Below are 24,108 nucleotides of genomic sequence, written 5' to 3'. Positions count from 1 at the left end.
CCAGACCACTAAAGCAACACGTTTTCTCTCCACAATCCAACAACAACAAAAAGACCTCAGACAAGATTGCGACGAGCTTGGAAATAAGAGAAACAGCACGGGAAAGTAACAAGACAAGGACAAGTTACCTGCCCTGGATCTAATCTCCTATCTCCTGGATCATTACAGTCAGATAAGAGGAGGCAAAGTCAGGAAGTCAATGAAAGCGTTGTGTCTTTACAAGACAGTCTACACCAAGCCTTCTTTATGGGAGGATTTCAAGAAAATTCCCTTGTCTGATAGTGACAGCAGCATCGGAAGGGAAAAGTATGGAAAAAATAATCAAAATCATGTCTAGCTTATTTTTACCTTAAGCTAGAGAATTAATTTTCTCAAGTGTGACAGGAGTTGCAGAGCGGTTGCAACGGTCGCTGACATCAGGCAGCTGCCCGCAGCAACCAAGCATCTCCACTGGGAGATTGGGCGAGAAAAGGTGAACATATTGTAGGATTCCGCTACCAATGCACAGTGGAGAACACAAAAGTTGAGTGCAAGTCAAGTCATGTAATACAATGCAATACAATATCGTACATGAAGCTTTTACCGTGGTTGCTTCAGATCAAGGAATGAACAAAAAGCTACAAGCAAAAACAAGAAACAAAACTACATGACATGCTAACATAGACAAGCTAACAAAAAGCATTCACGTCTAAGTAATGTATGTAAAATAATGCCTTGCCACGATCCAAGAAAAAAGCTTTTATTTCATTTATTTCCCATCACTGAACTCGTTCAGACACAAAATTGCCTGTTTCTAGTATTGCGCATAATATTGAATATTTTTTTTCTATATTTTACCGCATTAAAATCAAAGTACTTAGAAGAGGAAGCTGCTAAAGGAACATTTTGTATGCGATGTTCTGCCTTCTCACTGAGTGCCACTTTAATCTGACTTTTAAGTTACGAACCTTGAACTTGGTGTGTGTATGTGTGTGTGTAAACGTCAATGAGCCTGCGCATAGAAGCAAATGGCTGCATGAATACATTTAGCAATATTGTGGGGAGTGCGCATGAATTTGTAAACCACTGTGTGTGAGTCACCGTTGTGGCTAAGATTTGTGCGACAAAGCGCGACAACAGAGCTTGGACCATCTGGGAATGGATGACAGCGTGGCGAGAGGGTGGTGGTTGGTCATAGTCAAACAGTACGATTTGAGGAAACACTCACAGACACTTAAATCATCTAAGAGTCAAGTTAGGTGACAGCTTGTATAGACAAACAAGAACACACACACACACACACACACAGTACTCCTGTATGTCCTAATAGGCGAGTACCTAATGACTGATAAGCAAATAAGCGCTCCAAATTGATCATTTACTATGCAGCAGGAAATCACCCGACACTCCAAAGGCACATTGTCTTCATCATCACCATCACTCACCTTCCCACCCACATTGTGTATTCAAGACACTGCCTAGTTTTGAATAAAAATGTTGAGTTAACCATTTCCCGGCTCCTTTCCTGCATTTATTGCTCAGCGGTGAACGTGGAGAGCAGATGGAAGATGGGAGGCGACGGAGCATGCGGCAGATTGGAGATTGAATGTAGCAGGAGGACAGGTGGGAGAGAGGTGAGATGAAGCAATGGGAGCGTTAGGTGCAGACGACATATGAGAGCGTTGGGCCAAGACATCTTCCGGGAGGTCAAGAGCAGAACGTGCCTCCGTGACATTTTCTGGGCAAAACATCAGATGTTTTCTAACTTGGCAACATTTCAGTCAGGTGACCATATCGACGGTGTGCCTCAATGACAAATAGGTTTTAATTTGGGGGTTGATATTATCACTTTGCGCAATGATTTTAATAACATAATCAGTCAGTGTCACATTGATGATGGACCTGATACAGCAACTAAGATTAATGAAAGTAAAAGTAGTTACTAAGAATACTAAAAGTATGACATATCAGTAAGTTTGACCGAGATTTGCCTTCAGTTCACTTCCGCTCATATGTTCCCTTCATTTAAATGACTCGCATTTGCTTAATTTAGTATGAAATTAGAGGCAGAAATCTGATCAGATCTTATCAAATAGGCTTCTAAAGTGTGACTGTGTCTAATTGGGAGTGCAAAGCCATGGAAACATTGGAAAAAATCCCAAATTCAAGAGCCAGTTTGTGATACAGCGAGCAGCAGTTACTGAGTGGACTTGTTGGCTGCTGGCGCTGTCCGTGGTGCTGAAATCACGATTGACTTGCACTTGCAATGTGTTCTGCATTAACGTTTGCTAAATACAGTTTAAACCTCGTTTTGGCGATTAATCCACTTCAGAACATGTGACTAAAACTGAAGTGGATGAAAACTGAAGCACTACTTCCCATAGAAACTAATGTAAATTCAAATAATCAGTTACAGGCACCCTAACATTTATTGTAGTAGTATTTGTTTTGGTATTGCAGTATAAGGAAGATCAAAATATCATTTGAGAATTGTCATTTACTTTACTTTATGAGCCTATTTATTGACATTTATTTTATTTATTTTTAATCAAAAACTAAACCAATACAAAAACTAATAAAAAGACTCATTTAAAAAATTTAAAACAAAAAAACTAAAACTAATTGAAGTTTAAAAAGCCAACGTTAAAATAAGAATACAAAAAAAGAAAAGAAAAAGCATAACAACTGCTACCCTGTGCAGCCCACTGCAAATGAATCACTGTTATCCTTCCGTTCCAACTAACTCATCTTTGGATTGTAAGTGCATTTCCTTCCTTCGATAATGGGAGCATTATCCAATTAATGATGATCGTGTAAAATTTCCACATGTAGCAAAACTGCAGCTGCACTTTGACTGATGCTATAACGTTCCAAAGTAAATCAAAACGAAGCATCCAACCTGCATTGCATTTCTCGAGCTTGCATCATCATCATCATCATCATAACACATCAGCGTGAAAAAAAAAAAAAAACTGTGATGATGCCTTTCTGGAGTCAGAGACAGTCTGCAGACGTCATCGCCACTCAGCCTCCCTCCGTCCCACACCGCCCTAGGGTTCTCTCCTCTGCGGCTTTGAGCTTGATTACCGCTTATTGAGCGACAGGTCCTCCGGGAAGGTTGTTTTTGATCGCTCCCAGCTCTCTTTGACACATCTCTATCTCCTCACCTCTTGGGAGACACCCGCAGAGGCTACAATGTTGTTTTAAAATCACACACTGTTTGATAAATGAATACCTTTTATACACCTGAGGCGAGTTAAGCGCCGCTTGTGAAACAGATGACGAATATTGGCTTGTTTGAATCAATGCGTTGAGTCCATGCTGGGACGGGACACGAGCTATATAGGAGGAATTTCTTTACGCTACTTCTTAGCAGAGTGTGGGGCTCTGGTGCCCCTTAATGGGGGGAAGGGGCAACTGCCGGTGGCTCCTATGCAGGGACGCAAGACGCACTGACCTCCAAGTGCTAGACGAGGCGACTAAGCACTCTCTGCTTTTCTCCAATCAATCAAATAAAATAAATGGTAGCAAGCTTGATGACACAAATTTGCTCACCTTGTGGGTGGAAGTAGTATATTTCAATCAACTACTGAAGCTCAACAAGCACTGTCCCCACTCACTTGTGGATTACGTGCCAAAAGTTTGAGTGGGCGAGAGCCACGGTGGATTGCTATCAAATCCACTCTGGCTTCAGCACTTTGCAAAATATAAATTTAATATCCAATATATGAACCAGAAAGCCAATAGGGAGATGTTTCTATAAATCTGAGCCAAGAAACATGGTATATAATTTAAAAACAAAATCTGTTGAATGCTTGGCTACAAGACTGCATACGAAATTAATGCGTAAGAAGGGAAAAACAAGTGGGGGAGATCTTCTGACGTCGGAAGGCGAAGGAGGATTCAAAGAAAGACCCCCCCCCCCCCCTCCCTCTCTCTCTGCGCACATGCACTTATGGATGCTGAACGCCTGCTTGCACTCTTTTTTAGGACACCCCCCCTCCCACTGCAGCTTTGATTTTTTTTTTTTTGGGGGGGCAGTCAAATTTACTCCTTTTTCAAGTTCCTACAGCTTCACTTCTCACTATGAGAGAGAGGGGGGGGCTCTTGTTGCAATTCAACAGTTACCAAAATAGACACAGCAGCAGCAGCCAACTCCTTTATATAAACCCAACACATTTTTTTTTTCCGAATCTGTCTAATGTATGACATCGCTGATATACAAAACACCCCTGTAGTGTGAAAAGCCCGTGATGCAGCAATCATCTCCCATTATAGTGGCAAACCTCACAAGGCGCATCTTCATGCGTCTTAATGAAGGTGCTGATTTGCATTCAGTCAGCGGTTGCAATGTGTGTGTGTAAGCCTGCCGCATTTGACTTGAGCTCTTCGACGGGGACTCACCCTTTACTGACGCGCTCAGAAGCCACATGTAGAGCACAAGCATCACCCTGCTCCACCGACGGGCTCCCCCTTTCAAAATCCAAATCTGGCATTCCGTGGGTCCCGTTGCCCCGTCCCGGCTCAAAGCGGTGTCCATGGCAAAGCTTCCTCCGCCGGGTCTACACTGTATGGATAGTTCTCAGATGGTCAGAAAAGGGTGATTCACTCGGTGTGGGTGCTGAGAAAAATCCCAATGCATGGAGGAGGCTCGGATCTGGCAGCTGGTATGAACCATGTCTTGCAGGCACCGAGTCTGCTTGGTATAAATTTCACACCTGGGGAGAAGAGAGTGTGGGGAAGGGGAGGGGTTGTGTGTGGAAGAGTAGGGGGGGGGGGTCTCCAAGCCAAAATGATACGCTGCAAGTGGGAGCTCGTCGACTCCGCACGCGTGTAAAACAACAAATCACGCCAATCGCTCGGCTGCTCCGCGGAGAGGCACGACGCACGTCAAAAGCAAAACGTTCCTCCACCGGCTTGCCGCGCGGCTCCTAAATCTCCATCCAGACAGTCACCAATTGCAGGCATGATAATCCACCTTAAACTAGGTTCACATACAAATGAGCCGATGGGAGCACGTGATCCGGGAACGGCAGAATAAAACCCCAAAGTTCTCCACCCAGCATCTGTGTGCGGAAATGATGGAATCTTGATGTATGGAGGAAAAATTGGAGTTATTCCCAGGATGGTCAACGTGGCGTCTGACAGCGTTGCCTCAGCTCTGTGTGACGCCAAGATCAGACTGCAGAGCTTCTCTCTCCTCTCGCTCTCTCTCTCTCCCTCTCCCTCACTTACTGTTGCCCTCTCTCCTCTCAGTGCCAATCCACGTGGACTCCCTATTGTAATATAAAATAGTTTACAAGCAAACAGTATAATGATGGTAAATAATCATTCCATTTGGACCTAAATGAGAAACACACACACACACACACACACACAGAGAGTTTGCTGTAAAATATTTCTTGTATTAATCAAATTAGCCCTTTTTTGCAATTCGGATAATAATTCTATTTCATCAATAATAATTGATCATCGACATCAACGGCTTCAACTATGACCAATGTAGCATTCACTCAGCGGAATGGAAGTCATTTTAACATAGACGTGTTCACGCCTAATTGTGAAATTGCTGTTTAATAGTCCGGAACGTCCATTGGTGAAACTGAATGTCATTTGCACCTCTTGCATATGGCTGCTATGATTAGTTTTCCGCAATGCGCCGTGGAGGATAATGAAATGTGCAACGGCCTCTAACCTCAGTGATCATAAACACTCGCGCAAGACGGGGATTTCAACTTTGCAACTTCTTGCGTTGCTCACACAAGATGTATTGATGATCGTTATGATCAGTGACGGGATGCATAGGGTAGAGGCGTGAAATGTGGGAAAGTTTTAGAGCAAGACTGCTTGTATTGTAAAGTATTTATTTATGGCTGAGATGGTGACAGGAAAATATTAGGGGACATTTTGTACAAAAAAAAAAAAGGCCCATGGCGGAGGATCGTATTGAACAGAGGGAGGTAAAATTTATTTGTCACTGTATTTTTGTCACTCGCTATCGGGGACGGGTGCTTAAAGTTCCAATAAGGGTGTTGCTACTTTGGCTAATGCCAAAACGGTCGTGAGTGGAGAAATTAAACTTGTGCATGTAAACCGATGTTCCTTCTGACGTCTGTTTGTGGGAATGACTAAGTGGCAGAGACGGACTAAATATCTCCCTCTTGACATTCATCTCTCTTCTCAGTATGCTCTGCGCTGTTGCTAGGCTACATAGGTCGGTTTGGTCTCGAGCATGTGGCAAATGACTCCATGTTGATGTTTGCGGATGTTGATCTTGGATATCGATGTTATTGACTTAAACTCGAATTGAACACTGACATCGTTTAATACTTTCTTACATTGCGATATTTTTTTTTTAAAAGGTGATGAAAAAATATGTAAACCTGGATCCTCTATCAAACAATAAATTTACCTTGAATATTTTTTTAACTTAATAGTAATCGATTGCGTCAATCTTACGATAAAAAAAAAAAAAAAAAACATCGAGATTGGTTTGGAGTTCGTACGATTAATAGTTAGATCAATAGTTTCGAGCAGAAATATATGAACCTCGGCACAGGCCTTCAAATGCCTAAGGCCTGTTCAAATGTCACATTAATATTTCAATGGAGGAAAAAAAAAATAGCAGCTGCTAGATTTTTTTGATACAAACAGAGAATTTTACTGCACAAATTAACATAATCTGTTTGAGGGAATTAGTTGTCATGCATTGCCACTGAGTCAACAGCAACCTGCCAAGTGTTGAAAATGTTTTGGCTGGGTTCGAGTTTTGTGGATCAAATCTAAAATGCTTCCATAATAGAAACGGTTGAGATAGTAGCAAGTGATGACGTAAGTGCAACACACCACCCCGCACTCGGGGTGACAGGATGACAATTGGCGTTAGGATACTTTTTCATGATAGTGCAGCGTAGGTGTTTTGCGGAAGCAATTTTCGCAAATGGATTTTCCAGACTGCATTTTTTTTCTTGCACTGTACTTCCCGTTCTATATCTGAATACACGGTCGGTTGAGGGAGATTTTTCTCTTCATTTATTCATCGGGGGTGCTTCTCGTGCAATTTACCAAAGAAATACCTTCAAACTACACCTCATCGACACTCGCTTGTCTTTTAAACTAGCTAAGCATTGATTTCCACAGTTTTGTTCCGCGGGCAAATTACTTACTTGTACTTTTTTGTCTCCTCCTTCTGGCTCTTTTCAATGTTCAATCACTTGTACACTTTTAATCCTTTATTTAATCTATTCTTGCCCTCACTTACAAATTAGAACCCGACCCGTCAAATACACTTAATTCCAAGATTTAGCATATGATGTCTATTTGTGAAAGAGAGTACCGTAAATTTCGGACTATAAGCCGTGACTTTTTTCTCAAATTTTGAACCCTGCGTCTTATAGTCCAGTGCGGCTTATATAGGTAAAAGGTACTTTGGACAAAAAATGTAATCTAAAATAATTCAATGTTGACATCTTGTCTACAGAAGTTGAAATACAAAGTGACAGTAATTTCTAATAAAAAAATATATTAAGTATTGAATTATATTATATATTAAATATATTATTATTATTTGATTTTGCATTTTTTAAACATAGACTTGTGAGACAATCTTGTAATCCTTTCAATCCATGATCATAAATTCACATTCATCTCCACATTAATTTTACAGCCTCTTCCAATGTGCGACTTTCACTTTTGTGAGTGTGCAGATGGGACTCAATCTTCCACTGGATCTTATTTTTACTCCAATAACTCGCAATATGCACCTAAGTGTTGCCTGTCTATAATACAATTTATTATATGAGATTCAACTATTTCTGGAAGGAAAGGGAAAAAAAATCATGCTAAATGTAAGTCTCACATGTGCTGCACAAATGTTATTTGTCCTTGTGTCACTCTTGATGGATTCCCCTCATAAGACAAGGACGATCGGGGATCATTCGTCACTTCTCCTCCCACTCAGTCGGTTTGGTCTCCATCATTGTATTCCCTTAACGCCACACATGTTGGTTTTTTCCACATTCTTCTTCCTGCAAGTGAGAAATGGAGATGGGAAGTCGTGGAGTTACCAAGGAGTAGTTCAAAATCTTGTATGATGCATTCATCACAAAATAATATTTTCCCCTTCATAATTATTAGTTAGTAAGCCACAACTAGGTGTTAAATTAAATTAAATTAAATTAAATTAAATTAAATTAAATTAAATTAAATTAAATTCTAAAGACATGCTCCTGAATTCAGTTATGATTCTAAAAAATACACATTTATGCAAAATGACGCATTAAAGTGTGAAGAAGAGGCTATGTTGTTATATTTTTAATCTATGGAGCAAAATTAAACTTTTTTCACCTGTGTTGAAGGATTTGAAGACATTGAGATTCCCCATTCCGAGGACTCGGGACCGATGAGTCAAATTTCAGCTTTGTCCTGGTTGGGTTGAAGAAAGTTCTCTGCCATCCAGAGTTGAAGAAAAGATGATTTGTAATATCCAGCGCCATTGGTCTTGATGCTTATCCAAAGTCTTTTCTATCCTCCCCAAAAAGTGGAAAAGAGGCCTCTTCACCTCCATTGTGCCGGTGTAATTTAATCCTCTCCCACAAGTAAAAAGGATTTGACAAAGTTTTCTCAAAAAGAGCACCACTTCAAGGTTTCACATCAAGATACAAAATAAGAGCAAGACATCAAATACAGCGCGAGACCTTAATTTGTTATTTTCGAAGCATCCCTTAAAGTGAAAGTACTTAATCATTTTATGAAAAAATAATCGCCAAATACAGACGTGACTCTCTTATGATGATTCTGACTCATACTGCTTACGGACATGTGAAAAGGGGCAATTTTAGTAAAAGTATGACTTTTCAAACCAAAGCATTAAATTGTACAAAATGTATTGTACTGCAATTTCCAGATTATAAAAAGCTCCTTAATCACCCTTGAAAAACATTTTTTGTCTGCATGTATAATTTGGTCCCGCAATTTGCTGGGGGGTGCCAATTCATGACTTACTCACTGACTGAATTTCTTATAGCCATTGATGCACAGAAATAATAATAATAATAATAATAATAATAATATAGGTTTTATACAATCATTAGATCCTTGGGTGATTACAATATGCAAATAGCAAATAAAATTTCTTTATCATATGCGCATATTAATGACTGTTCTGGACCAATGCTAGCGGACTACTACGACTCATAAATACACACTATTACTGCATCGCTGCGGAATACGAGTACAGAATTTGTACTTACTTTTCATCATTGACTTGGTACTGAGGAGAATATCAATGAGCATAATAATAAGGAATAATATAGCAACTAGGCACCAGCATGAGTTTCTCCTTAGAACCGTGGTGTCATGGGTATCAGGGCAAAAAGAAGATGGAGCTGAATCAAAATCCGCAATAACCGCCAGGGCGAGTGTTTGTTTCAAATTGCACCGTGCCGATTTGTGTTTGGCTGACGACTGCAACACTGTGTGGTTCAGCAGTGCCATTTTGGGAACACAACATGGGTTAAAAAGGTGGAGGTGTTTTTCAAAACCATCTGACCCTCTTTTCAACTCTTTCACGCAGTGCCCTTGCATTGGTGCTTAGCTTGAATGAGAGCTGCTAAATAAGCTCTAACGATGATGCAATAAACAATTTACAGTCAGGTCAACAACAGCATACACACAAAAAAAATGTTTTTAACTCATATTGAGTAAGTGCAAACAGGCTAGTCCTATTTTTCACCATCTATAAAAGTGACACCGTAAAAGGACAATATTTTTCCACATGTATTATGTTTTATTTGAATGTCAGTGATGCAGCATGCAGTGTTGCGTTGCCATGCACACACACATGGATATTTATGAGCTCTTTCTTACTCTGTCATCCACGCACAAACACACACCGCAGGCAGGGAGGGACTCACAAGAGTGTACACATTGAGCTAATCACTCCCACAGACATGTGCACAAGTGGCTGCAGGATAACACTACAAAGCGAATTGGCATCGGTGAGGATAATCAATCAATAATCCGCCATCCTTTCATTTCTCGCACTTTTCTGCCTGCCTTTACCCTCAAGTGTTTTCAAATTTTTTGACAGTGTGACATCAAATGAATACATGAATGTCAATGAGGCACATCTCAGTTCCGTTAATGTCACACAGATCACAAAATATATGCAGAAAAAATATCAGAGCTAGCACGAAAGGATTTCCCCACTCAGAAGTTTGCGTGTTTCCAGACCGGATTGAGTCTTTTGTGTGAATTTGAAGGTTAACATGTCGGCCAATGCCTCATCGCTGCAATATTTTCGACTTATCAAAAGGTCACTTGAAAAGATGTTCCCGTTTAGTTGCCTATGGGGAGGGCTGACTGCGCGAGCAGCGGGAAGCTCACCTTACTGGTCCTGCGGCGGTTTATCCGGGCGGCTCCAACTTCCAGGAAGCAACGACAAGACAAGTTCATTCATCCAGCTCTGTGGGAGAAGCAGAGTTGAAATCAGACAGTGAAGAGTCACCCTAGTAAAACATTGAATAGTACTCGGGAAGGAAACCCGTCCCGGAACACGGCCTCGCCCTAGGATAGACCTGCTACATCAAATTACGCTCCTTCCCTGCACATAGCGTAAAAAACAATGTTATATTCTAATTTTAAATATTTTCCAAATGTGGTTTTAGCCCTTAACATTACACAGAATTATTGCAAAATTCACCAACATATAATAAAAAAATGAAAGTAATAAAGAAATAAAAATAATGAAAATAAACAAATACATAATAAAAGTCGTAAAAAATGCACCTGTGAAAAAAATGTTAAATTTTAATTTTAAATATTTTCCAAATGTGGTTTTAGTCCTAAAAATTACAGAATTATTGCAAAATGGTCTCACCACATTCACCAACATCTAATAAAAACAATGAAAGTAACAAAAGAATAATTTAAAAAAATGAAAATAAACAAATACAAAAATAATAAAAGTTATAAAAAATGCACCTGTGAAAAAAAATGTTAAATTCTAATTTTTAATATTTTCCAAATGTAGTTTTAGCCCTGAAAATTAGACAGAATTCTTGCAAAATGGTCTCAGCACATTCACCATTTAATAAAAATAATGAAAATAATAAAAAGTAATAAAAAAAAATAATATAAACAAACAAATAAATAATAAAAGTCATTAAAAAAAATGCACAAGTGATGGCATCTCACTGTGCTGCAGTGCCAATGGAATAGTGATTATTCAACAGTGCAGTGTCATTTTTTTTTTTTGCCAACGGACCTCTCTCATACATTATGCATCCAAAATCATTGCATTTTTTTCCTTCCTTCTCCATTCTGGGCTACAATGCATATTTCATCAAGCCAGTGAAATATTGAGCAATCTTATGATTTGATATTCTCTTCCAAAGAGGATTTCAGTTTATATATTTTTCTTGGCATCATTTTGCCTCTTTTCCTGAAGGACCAAACTTTTTGGGTATGTCTCATTTTGCTTGTTTGTTTACCGCATTTGGGTTTGATTAGTTAATGCTGGCATAATGATCAATGAGGTGGAGCCATCAACGCCACAGATTACCCAGGCTCGGAGGTCATTGATCCAATAGAGGCCCGGATTCACGCTGGGTTGAACATTAAACCTAATTTGAGTGAAATTAGAAAACTCAAACTGCCTTTTCTTCATCTTATTTATGTGGAGGATGGGACATTGGGTCAGAACTGAAGATAAAGTGGATCTAATTAGCTTGCCTCATTATATAAAAAAAAAAAAGATGGTGACTTGCAATAAACTGTGAAACGATTCGCTTTATGTTGGTAGTTTCGAAAAATAGAAACTATTTGAAAAACAAATGCTTAAGGGGTTTGGTGTTGAATGACAGTAGCTGCAAGTCTTGTTGGCACCAAAGTGAATCAAAGACAAAAGTAAACGTTATATATAACTTTAAGAGAACGTCAAATAGTTTGTTACTTTAAGCAACAGGGCTGGCGAGAGCAGATGAAGACGGAAACCTAACACGTAGAAAATATAATGATAATATATAGCGTATTTCTGCACTATAAGGTGCACCTAAAAACCTCCAATTTTCTCAAAAGCCGACAGTGCGCCTTATAATCAGGTGCGCCTTATATATGGACCAATATTGAGCCACTACAGCAGGCGTGTCCAAAGACAAATGTATAATTCTTATGTATGGACAAAGTTTTAAAATGGGACATTCATTGAAGGTGCGCCTTATAATCCCGTGCGCCTTATATATGGACAAAGTTTTAAAATGGGCCATTCATTGAAGGTGCGCCTTATAATCCGGTGCGCCTTATAGTGCGGAAAATACGGTAATAAAAAAAAAAATATTATTAACTCATGTTGCTGCCAAATAGTACATTTAAAATCCAATTCATCTTTTTGTATGACTTTAAATTCTCATGAGAAAGCGCTGTTTCAATTAAATTAACTCACAAAGTGACAATGCGAAAAGGGGACCGTCAGATTTCATTTAATTGAGGCCCGTGATGGTTGTGATCACACGGGATCGGTCGCTTCACGCTCAATTAATAGATGTCAACGTACTTACGTCGGAGACAACCGCGTGCGATATTCAACCTGATTTTTTTTTTTACTCATTTGGGGTCATGCCTTCATGATATCGCAAACTAACCAGGGCTCAAAACAATGGCACGTTTTTAGCGAGGCTGAAAGGTTTTTTTTGAAGAGCGCAGTCGCTTAATGGCATAATGCCCGGTAATTAGCGCCATTTGCAAAGGCACTCTTATGTATCGAGCTCAGAGTCAATTTTTCACTCCATTGTAGCGATTGCATGTTGACAAATACTCACGTGTTAGCAGTTAATTATCTAAATGATGCATAAAGCAAATATCTAATTAGTCAAAGTACTTGAGACAAATTGAGGGATTTACGTCATGGAAAGATTTTATTTTGTTCCGTAAAAGTAGACGGGCTCAACATTCTTCCGATATTTTTATTGTGATGACATTTCGACGTAACGAATAAAATCTGTTGTAGCATTTATCTGTTATTCCATTTTTTGTGGCGTGGCTATCATTTTCAAATATGGCCGCTCGTAAAGGAAGCATAGTATCCTCTATAAAAATTTAAAGTGTAGATATGGCGTGAGTCAGCATAAATAATGCCGTTCACAGGTTTTAAAACTTTGCAGACACCCTGCGAGATTAGTTTCTTGTTGTGGGTGTCGAGGTGCCTTGTACTGTATTATATTCGAAATAAACTTGGCATTTAATTATGTTCATCGTTGACATTTTGAAGCACAAAGGGACTGTCACACTGGTCTAATCTACATTTCTCTCCTGCAAAACAATTTATATATGTAAAAAAAAAAAAAATACTTTGGAGTTTGAATGGCAGCTTACATGCTAATAGCTTAAACAGAAAACTTGGTTTCTAATTCCTGCCCTTTAAGCAAATCATTGGAATCAATTCAAATCTGTCATGGCTGCCCTTTCAATAAAAGCAAGAAATATTCGATAGCAAATTACAATATGCTTGAAGTGCTAATTAGTTACACTTGAAATGTAAGTAAAGGGCCTGTACATCTATTTATAGTACTACTGGTGCCTAAGTCAGCGCTATCAAATTTGCATTTTTGACTAGTCGTTAGAATTAATGATATGGAATTATTATAATTATATATCATTAGGAAAGTAATTAGCACCCATGAAATGTCATAAGTATAATATTGCACAAAATTTGAGTATTTGTCAAATAATGGCTTCCATAAGTGCCAGTTTTTTTTTTTATTTTTTACTGCAGTCTCCTGCATCGTAGATATTTTATCACTTTACGGAAGTAAAAATCAAATAAATTCTTCCCATTTGCACAAACTGAGTAGTCCCACTGGGAGTGAGCAAAGTGCTCCTTTGCTTCCTCTCAAACTAAAAAAACTTCTTGGGTACATTGACCTTAGGCACAATACGATAAAGTGACATTTGCAGTAGTGCTTAAGCTAGTTGTAAAGCGAAAGAAAGAAAAAACATCATTATTAATTAAAGGGTAAATAAGTTGGGGAAGAAATGTTTGAATTTCCTCAGGCTTTACACACTGACAAGCAACGTTGGAGATTTGAAGATTTGGATTTGTTGTGCTATCTGAATTAAATGAATAATTTAAAACTGTCATTAATATAAACAGAATTGAAAAAGATACAGTAGGTCAACAAGAGTATTAAATTAAATTAAATTAAATTAAATTAAATTAAATTAAATTAAATTAAATTAAATTAAATTAAATTAAATTAAATTAAAAAAGACTGCTCTGTGAGGAGTGCGAAGGTAAAGGGCCAAGACGAGTCGGGACTCTCAGAGTGAGGATAGAAGAAGATTAAGAAGGCCAGGATGAACATTGATGTAAAGGAGATCACCCTCCAGGGATAAACCCTTTGGTGGTCGTATAAATAGTCATTAAGATTCCCATTCCCTGAAGATGGTGCAACCTCACTGTGTACCTAATGAGGTGTCCGCTGAGGTGTATCAGGAAGGAAAGTGCAAAAGCTTTTCCATGGTTGCAGTGTAACACCCACACAAAAATGCTCAATATGCAAAACTGTACGCTACTGTACATGCAGAGTGTAAACACAAAGACGCAGATGGAACTGAGACTCTACTGGGGAGATGAATCGACGAGAATAAAATGAGGGGGTTGAAAGCCTGTGCTACAAAGTGGATGGAAGCTGAGCGAAAAGCAGCGGCAAGAATCGTCTTCTCTGTAGATGTTATAACCCTGAAGCCAATTAATACAGAGCGAGATATATTTAATGACAATGGGTGGGATGTTTCCCTCCATAAACACTTAAGTGGATTGAGTGGCAAACAGTACAGTATGTAGATGGAAGCACTTATTAGCATACATGTGACTCATTTACCCTTAGCGCAATATTTATTTGGTAATTGTCCAGTAAAAAACAGTATGGTGAGGTTTGCCATTTGAATAAAGATTTTCAAGTCCATCATTAGTTCATAAGAGCACACAAGAAATGAAATTCACGCCCCATCTGCTGATCTCTCAACCTCAGCGTATAGCGCCATGTCCGCCATAGAAGCCTTGAGGAGCACGGCTCGAGTGTTTAGTGTGCCGCTCACATTCACGACGGCTGAGAGAGTGACCAAAGAGGGCCACCACCCCCCCGGAGGGGCACTATGCACCTCTTAAGTGGATCACTCTGCGTTGTCACAACGTTTTCATGAAGCTCAGTGGGATGGGGCTCCGCAGTGCTTTCATCACCAGCAGACCTAAATGATCTTTGTCAGTTCGCTAATGCAACGCTGGTGGCTCTGCGACTTCCATCCAACGCACGTCTGCTAAGCTCGAAGAAGAAACGGTCATCGTCGTACATTACATCGTTAACATCTCGTCTCCATCTGCTTTTTGTTTGTGCAAATCTGGTGAAGGGCAGAGTTTGGCGCAGCGGGTCAGCCGCATTAATTGGTCACCGGTTAAATTTTCCCCGTGTTCCTTTGCTGTGCAGATCATGGATATTATACTAATGAGGGGAAAGGTAAAAAAAAAAAAACAAAGGCGTAGGATGGAGCCAATGAAATCAGGAGAGAAAAATAGAGGCGACATGGCAACGGGGAGATTAAAGTGAGGGCGTAGGGGTTGATGGTGCATCAGAGAGAGAAAAGAAAAATGGCGTGCCAATAGAGCTTGACTGGCTGCAGAGAGCAACAATGTTGAAATCCCACTAATAAACATTAGTAGGGATAAAAAGATCACAGGAAATTAGTGTCGCAAATTAAAAAAGAAAAAAAGCTCCTGCGTGTAATTTCCGAAACACGTCCACCTACCGTTAGCAAGTGGCTATACGCATATTATGTAAATAAAGTGTTTGTGCGGCGAGATTGTAAAAGGATTGCAAATACGATGCCACTCAAATAAATCCCTGCAAGGAAAGGGTGACGATGTTGCGTCGCGATAACCAGCCGTGGTGACATTCAGTGTGTCACTTTGACTTAAGAAAAGTGCACTTCTTGGCCCGCTGCACATACACGCAGCTGTTGGGTATAATTTTAGCTTAGCGCACAACAGACGCGCGAGCCTTACGCGCTAACTACTGCTTTAATGTGTCCTGACACAAACAAGCAGTTTTGACATAATGCTTTATCCTTCATAGTGTGCACCAAGTTTGTTCCCACACTTTAATCAAAGCGTCACAAAGGAGATATTTAATTGACTATTATTAAATACCACCTAAATATGCTCGATACATTATTGAGGTTGCCCTCATTCAAACCAATGGGCGGAGTCAAACTACTGCACTATAAGGCGCACCTAAAAACCTCCAATTTTCTCAAAAGCCGACAGTGCGCCTTATAATCAGGTGCGCCTTATATATGGACCAATATTGAGCCACTATATCAGGCTTGCCCAAAGTCCGGCCCGCGGGCCAAATATATATATATCTTATATATGGAGAAAGTTTTAAAATGGGCCATTCATTGAAGGTGCGCCTTATAATCCTGTGTGCCTTATAGTGCGGAAAATACGGTAATTAAATGTCTGAGGAAAATGACAGTAAAATGAAATTAAAAGATTTTATAACCAATGGAATAGGTGTTATATAATTCTTGAACTGTGACATAGTTGAACCGCCTATCATAAAAGACATGACAGGGGTGTGTAGACTTTTGACATCCACTGTATCCAACTTTTGCGTCACGCCATTGCTGTTTTGTACCAATACGCAGGAAGTAAAGATAAAAAAGAAGAGGCGCTGGGCATGAAATTCAACAGCGATTTCAATCGTTGCGCAAAGCTCCCTGAGAGGACGAGACCTCTCCTTGACCTCGCCGTTCGCCTCGGAGTTGACTTGATTAACTGGAGCACAATAGAGGCCGGCGTTATCGCCATCGCACAGCCTCCTTAGCGCCCATGGGCCATGCCAGGCGTTGCTACCTCACATGCGGAATCTTTTCTGTTACTTACAGACGTGACCTCTCGTATAACGTCAGATCGCACACAATGAACTCGACGCTCGCTCACGTCGTTACGCCTCGAGGTTCATTAGTGACACTGAAGTTACTTCAATATGTGGATGCACTTTCAGACCATCACGGCCACACAAGTCCATACACGCTTTGATGATTCTATATGTACAGAACAACATCTATTCTGCATGTATAGAACTTTGATTTGCGTCAAGATCGTTTTTGTTTTGCTTTCATCATGGCGTACGGGGAACCATAAGCTCGCCGCATGACTCCAAACTTATACTGGACCTCGTCATATAAAAAAAAAAAAAAAATGATGTCGGGATCAACAATTCTGCCCCTTATTACTTCAAGGTCGGTTAAATGCAAAGCTTTGAAGTTTAGCAACAGCTTCAAAAGATGTTTTTTTTTTCCTCTTCTATCTCTCACCTCAGGATTTCAAAGCTTCACTGATGAGTAATGGAACAAAAAGAGAGGTTGTGCAAATGAGCCAAGACTGTATGCTTACATGATTTTGATGCAGTGGCTGCTATTTCAAAATATTTTTATGTTAGAACATGCCCGTGCTATTACCACCCTGTCAAACAAAGTAGCAAGAACATATTTTGCGTTGTTTTTAACAATAATTTAACATACATGAATGAATCCACAATTTGTTTCAGCGTATGCCTGACAAGAATGTTATATTGCAAGTTTATCGAAGTACAGTGACAGTTGCCATGTCAACTGAAGGAGGTGTATAAACCTCCTCTGCGGAGCTTTGAGGTTGACATCTTGGGAAATTAGACAAATCACACACCATCTGACAACAGAGATCCTTACAGGTGCAGTTTCGAGTCCCCTGTGCGGAGAGTGCCCCAAAATAATTGTAGTGTTCTGACATCTATAAGCTTTTTGTCAAGTCTTGTTTGCACTGTAGTATTTGGTGTCAAATGTAATGAAAGTTATAAATAAAATCTATTATTATTATTTTTTAATCATTATTATTATTATTATTATTATTATTATTATTATTATTATTATTATTATTATTATTATTATTATTATTATTATTATTGTGGCAGTTCATTTTCATTTTCTAATTAAAGTCAAACGACAAAAAAAAATAATTAATGAAGGTAGAATCAAACTGTAAAAGAAAATATGCCCATAATGAGCTTAAATTGGAACTTTTGGGGTGATAAATAGCGAATGCAATACTGGTTGTTCTGCACAGTAAAGACATCAAGACGTGAAAGCTGGCTGACGTCCATAAACCAAGTTCATTGAAAATTCGGATGTGCAGGCCGTGTAATGAAATGAAAAATGATAAGTGAAACTTTGAAAGAGGTTTTTTTGTTCAAGGGTACCGATTGCGATTCCAGTCACATTGTGTCGCAAATCTTCGCTGGGGTTAGCCAAATACTACAGAGCCAGGCAGGCGCCTTTCCAAAATCCATTAAAAATGAAATATCAGTGACACCTCTGTTTAGGTGCGGGGGATATTGGCAATTCATTAAAGGCAGTTGTAGATTTTCTTTTTAGAGCTCTGCTAGTTGTGGGAACAATGCTGAGATATGGTCAGATGGAAAATGCGAGGTCAGTGTTGTTTGACCACATACATACAGGTTTGTGAGTTATTAAAAGCTGCCAATACGGCCAGTTATTTGGCAAATTGTAGAGCACAAACTCGAGACATATTTGTGCCGTCTATCCCCGACACACGTTTACATAATCGACTGCGCATATCTACACATTTGCATGTCGGCTGGCAGGCACGTTGACCTTCTCTATCCGAATTCAAGACACGGTACAAGTGATTTTTCCAGATACAGCAGCATGGCTGTCAGGAAGAGTCATGGAGGTCACCAATTCCCATGCATTATTGAACAGAAAAGTACGGCGAGCAGATCAGAACCCGATGGATGGAAGAAGACCCGCTGCTGTTTCCGCATCTGCTTTGGAACCTGCAGTCAGTGATTGTTGTTTTCAAATTGGCACTTATTTGTTTTGCTGTGGAGGGCGGGGCAGGAGTGAAAATCCCGGCCCATAAAGGTTTAACCTTTGATCTCAAGAAGAAACAATGGATCACAATTCAAATGAATTTTTAACCTAAATGTGTTTGGGGGTCACATGGTCCAAGATGGACGAAACCTCGACAGATGAAGAGTGTCAGAAAGGAAAATATGCTGTTGGAAAGGTAAGGGGACAAAAAAAAAAGTCCAGACTGAGGCAACGTGCAGTAAAAGAGAGAAAAAAAAGTCATCTGGTGGAGGGAGTGGTGGAGTACCGCAGGGATTGTTAGTTTTAATTGGGCCTCTGGCTTCGGGACAAGCAGTGACAACATCAAAAGGCCAGATATACATCAAGCAGCGCTGGGAAATGTCGAAACATGCGGGGAAGGGCCGCGGGGCAGAGAGGCGGAGAGAAAAAGGGCATTGTAAGATTGTTAGCAGACACATTTTCCGAGATGTTTTCATAGAATTGATGAGAAACAGCGAGAAACAGAGAAGATGTGGGTGGCAAGAATTAATTTCAAGGATGAAATGTTATCCCTGTGTTTGGTTACTCAACAAACTATGACCAAAAACAATGATAAAAGGATTTAGCCTGCTGTATTTTACTTTTACTTTCTTCGCATAAAAAGTTTTTTTCCTCTTTTAAGTTTAAGCTGAATGTTGTGTAACTTTACCACCATTCTTTAATTGGAACAATCTACTTTATTAATTTATTTCAAAATTTTCAGATCCTAACGATGAACTAATTTTGGTGTGGGGAATATGTAATGTCATTGTTATTATTTTTTTATTTTATTTTTTATTTATTTATATTTACTTATTTATTATGTTTAAAATCGACAGTTTTGTTCATTCAGACAGAATCCGGTGTGCTTTATAATAAAATAAATAAATAAAAATAAATACGCTATGTCATCATTTCATATTCAATACAAAATGCATGTTTGCCAAAATAAAAAAATAAATAAAAAAACGACAGTGTAATTTGTAGATTTGATCATGCATCACAACACACATCAGATTAAAAACTCCTCCGACCTCTAAGACTATTCTCGCTCTCTCGTTCCATCTTCTATCTGTTTTTTTGGAGACCCCAGGCTAGCCCAGAGATTATAGCATTCATCTCCTCTCGGAAACACTTCTTGGTCCCGGAGGAGGGGCTAGAGGGCATTGCTGCGGAGAAGGACATCTCCACACCAAGTCCGACTGCTGTCACACTGACGTGTGCCCCTGATAGGCAGAAGAAAATGTCTGCTAAAGTTTACATTCCCCAGAGTATTAAAAAAAAAAAAAAAAAAGTCTGGCTTTCAGTGGCACAGATAAATTATGGGTTTCTACTTTAGTTTTATCTATACAGAACAAGCAGCTTCTATTTCAAGGGGAAGCAGGCTAACATAATTTGTGAATAACACGTCCCTGATTTCCTTATAAAAGAGTGAGTTGTAAAAAGAACAATATCATAAAACGTGTCTGACTTGTAAAAAAGGATGCTTAATATGCTTTATTGGGCTTAATATTGTTAGATTGATGTACATTTGGGTTTGGGGGATTTTAATCAGAGTTACAACTTTTTTTGTTGTTGTTTTTTTAACGACAGGCTGGCTCTAAAATCAAGCCCTTTAAAGTTGTACAACTTTAGTTTTATCACTTGATAGTTTTGATATAAATCTAGTTGCTTAATGTCCTTTAATTGCATGTGGATATAATTCCTTGGAATTTAAAAAAATATATTTTGTCTATTTTTTTTCCCTTGACAGCTAAAAGAATGGAACCTGTTAACAATAATTTTGGAAGAGTGAGCGAGTCTCCTCCAGCTATAAAAAAGTCAGCTGGCTGCCGGCCGCCACTGTGCGGGAAGCTCCAGCTGCTTCGTGCCTGTATGCTTTAGAAATCACTTTTGGTCATCTGGCAACAAAAGAATGGGTATATTTAACAAACATGAGCTGCTCAAAGAGATTGCTCAACAAAAGACAAGAAGACAAACATCATTTTTGAACAAAAGCAGCATACGGCGCCACCTCAAATACGCCTTGAAATGAAGTCGGAGAACTATTTACTTGCAGAAATTGTTCAAGGTAAATGAATTGTCTTTTTTTTCTGCGGGATGGATGGAAAAGTTGATTAAAATTAAAAATTTAGGGTGAAATTCTGTGACTGGCATTGGAGTCTATCTGTTTGTGCTTTTAGACGAGAAGGAGCACTCAGAGAAAAAGTGGACCGCTTTGTTCGCCACATGCTTGTCAAGTGCGAGCAAAAAGGTACGCAACCACTCTGTTTTTATATTTTAATTTACAAAAGTGGTTGATTTAATTCAAACTTGTGTCTGTCTGTGATTTAAAAAAAAAAAAAAAAAACGATTATCCCAATTCTAGCTTTTACCATAGCAACATCACTGTTACAAAAAAAAATGCTAATTTTAAGACGATAAATATCAATACAATTTGGACAATTTGAAAATTGGCAAACTCTCCAATATCATCTTTCAGGTTGCGCTTATTATTATTATTTATTTTATTCCACAGATCCACCCAAGTCATCTTCCCAGTTCTATATTAGCCACCATTATTCATGTGTCCTTTGGAAGGTCAATTGATCTGGTTTGAGACTCTGGGAAATGTTTCAACTGATTGCTTGTGACACATTCGTTCTCACACACACACGCGTGCCTGCGCACGCACACGCGCCCACGGTCACAAACCCTTCACTTTATCAAGCCCGGAAGATAAACAACTTTGGATAGGCTGAGAGACAAGGTGGGGATGTTAAATGTGAGGCCCTTCACACATGGCCTGTTAAGTGATGCTGAATAAGGGCATCTGTCCTTCTCGGGAAGCTCCTGTGGCGTGCCAAACGTGCACGTGCGTACGTGCTTGTTTGCCCTTTACAAAAAAAAAAAAAAAAAACTCGCTGTGTCTGCAGTTTTTTTCTTTGTGACACAATGCGCCAATTAATCAACAGTTTGGCTGCACTATTCATCACATTGTGTTGGGTCGCACTTGAAACAATAGTGGACATATAATGATGAGCTTCTTATAGGTCACCCAAATATGTGAAGACACCAAAAAGCATCATTTGCAAAATCAAGGTATTGTATTTTCCGGACTATAAGGCGCACCGGACTATAAGGCGCACCTTCAACGAATGGCCCATTTTAAAACTTTGTCCTTATATAAGGAGCACCGGACTATAAGGCGCACCATTAATGCATCATGTCAGATTTTTAATCCAAATCAAATCATTCTCCATTTTATCTTTTTTTCAACTTCAGATGCAACAAATTACTTTATAATCACAAAATAATGATCCATAGGCTTTTTGATTCATGATTCATAGTCTTCAGCGGGCCACTTATGATTGATTTCATGACACAATTCTTCAGGCCAGTTTAAATTTAGGAATTTGGTCCATATATAAGGCGCACCGGACTATAAGGCGGCTTTTGAGAAAATTGTAGGTTTTTAGGTGCGCCTTATAGTCCGGAAAATACGGTATATTATTTTGCATGGACGAGGAGTTATTTTTTTCGTTTCATATTGAGAACACCGCCGCATGCCGCCCACCACCTGACTTTATCTCCCCTGGTTTGTCCTCATATCACTTCTGTGCCTCCTCCGAAAGCAACAATGGCTGCACAACGCCTCATCATGCAGAAAGTCACCCTGCCAGCTTTCACTCATCTCAAGATAGTAACACGCAGGTTCGGTACGCTGCGGATTTCTCAGCTTTTAATGGGATTTAATGTTAAGACACTGAGCAATAATTTGAGAAGAGCAAAAAAAAAAAGGAAATATCGGGAGAGCTTTGTGACATATAGTTATTTTTTAAATATCTGTTCTTGATCTAAAGGCCTCGGTAGAAGAGGGAAGGTAAAACTGTAATAACTAAAATGGCACTCGGTGGACCTTCACCATGGGAGCAACTTCAATTATTATTATTATTTTATATCTTCTTCTAAACTCATGTCCTCATTTTGCCTTTTGTCATTTATATCCATGCATTATTCACTGATAAATTGGGGAAAAAAATGTTAGTTGTAATAAAAAAATGCGTCCAAATGGAATGTTGAAGCCTTTATCTCCATTTTTTAAGGTTCCTCCATTCGAGTGAGGTTCACAAAGCTGCACGGCACTGCTGCCAAGGTCCTGAGCAGAGTTGGCACCGGTGTCAAAATATTTTGTGGGGAGGAGAAAAAAAGCACTTGTCAGAATAGATCTGACATCTCACTGTGATAGTTTGCACAAGTCTAAAAATAAAAATCCCCCTTTTTTTTTTTTTTAAATCAGATGTCAAGGTGTGAAAGCCACTACAGCAATTCCAAAAATGGGATCAGGATTCACCCACAGTCCTATTTTGAAAAGGAACAAACAGGATCTGATTCCAAAAATAGAATCCAGATTCACACACAGTCCTATTTTGACCAGGAACAAACCGGATTCATCATTTTAACCCAAATTGAAACGGCTCACTGAACTCCGACAAGTCGGGAATTAATTTGCATAATTTTGGTTTTTAAAACATTTTTCATGTTTCAAAGTAGGACTGATTTTTTCTTATTTGTATTCATCACAGGAAAAAAAAATGGACAGATTGACTCAACACATATTTTGAGCCAATTTGTGCTTCATAAACATTTCTTTGTCAGCATTTTTTTTTTCACTTTGGTGAGATTGCATTTGTGAGTGAACAGTTCCATTTGCTTCTGTTTAATCATTTTTATATGTCCCAATCCCATAAGCTAATTTCCCTCCAAAAACGCAACAGATGTTTGCACGCTACACACACACACACATGCACGTTGAGCCGATGATGGCGAGGTCTGCACAGCAATATGCTGCTCACTTGTGTTAAAGACCCTTGTTGGTATTCCGTGCATGGCTGCTGGATGAGGTTAGCAAGCGGATCACATCTATTACCTTGCTAATTCTGCAGCTTGGCCTTTGCATAATAAGATGAGAGAGAGGGAAAATGTGCCGGGGCGGGTGTCGAGGAGAGAAACGAGTCGGGGTAAGCAATCAAAACGTGTTTGCAGTGGCGTCACGAGTAAATTGTAATGTCACAACGGAATGGTAATTGAGTAAATTAATGTTTTTATTTCTTCTCACTTTGACTCCTGTCTGATGATAAATATAACGGTCCCGCTAATGGACGTATTAATCGCCGCCGATACATTGAGCGTGGAAATGACAAT

The 24,108-nt window shown here is 39.3% G+C and overlaps 1 protein-coding gene and 2 long non-coding RNA genes across 3 annotated transcripts in view; 1 reads left to right on the top strand and 2 right to left on the bottom strand.

Moving 5' to 3' along the window:
• The window catches only part of csmd2 (CUB and Sushi multiple domains 2), an 83,197-nt gene extending 78,015 nt beyond the window's left edge, over nucleotides 1-5,182 (bottom strand). Inside the window, exon 1 of the mRNA XM_049751343.2 lies at nucleotides 4,384-5,182. Coding sequence (XP_049607300.1) covers nucleotides 4,384-4,519 — 136 coding nt within the window. The 5' untranslated portion in view covers nucleotides 4,520-5,182. The remainder of the gene's footprint in view (nucleotides 1-4,383) is intronic.
• Nucleotides 5,183-9,707: 4,525 nt separating this feature from the next.
• LOC125987328 (uncharacterized) overlaps nucleotides 9,708-24,108 on the bottom strand; it is a 54,911-nt gene continuing 40,510 nt past the window's right edge. Inside the window, exon 5 of the long non-coding RNA XR_007487983.1 lies at nucleotides 9,708-10,444. This is a non-coding gene — a long non-coding RNA (uncharacterized lncRNA). The remainder of the gene's footprint in view (nucleotides 10,445-24,108) is intronic.
• LOC137839727 (uncharacterized) lies at nucleotides 19,035-21,992 on the top strand. Its single transcript, XR_011085861.1, has 4 exons — nucleotides 19,035-19,102; nucleotides 20,678-20,995; nucleotides 21,108-21,178; nucleotides 21,443-21,992. It is a non-coding gene; the product is annotated as an uncharacterized lncRNA (long non-coding RNA).

Source organism: Syngnathus scovelli, chromosome 19, assembly GCF_024217435.2.
Source record: "Syngnathus scovelli strain Florida chromosome 19, RoL_Ssco_1.2, whole genome shotgun sequence".
NCBI classification, from domain to species: domain Eukaryota; kingdom Metazoa; phylum Chordata; class Actinopteri; order Syngnathiformes; family Syngnathidae; genus Syngnathus; species Syngnathus scovelli.
This window is presented reverse-complemented; position numbering and strand designations above follow the sequence as displayed.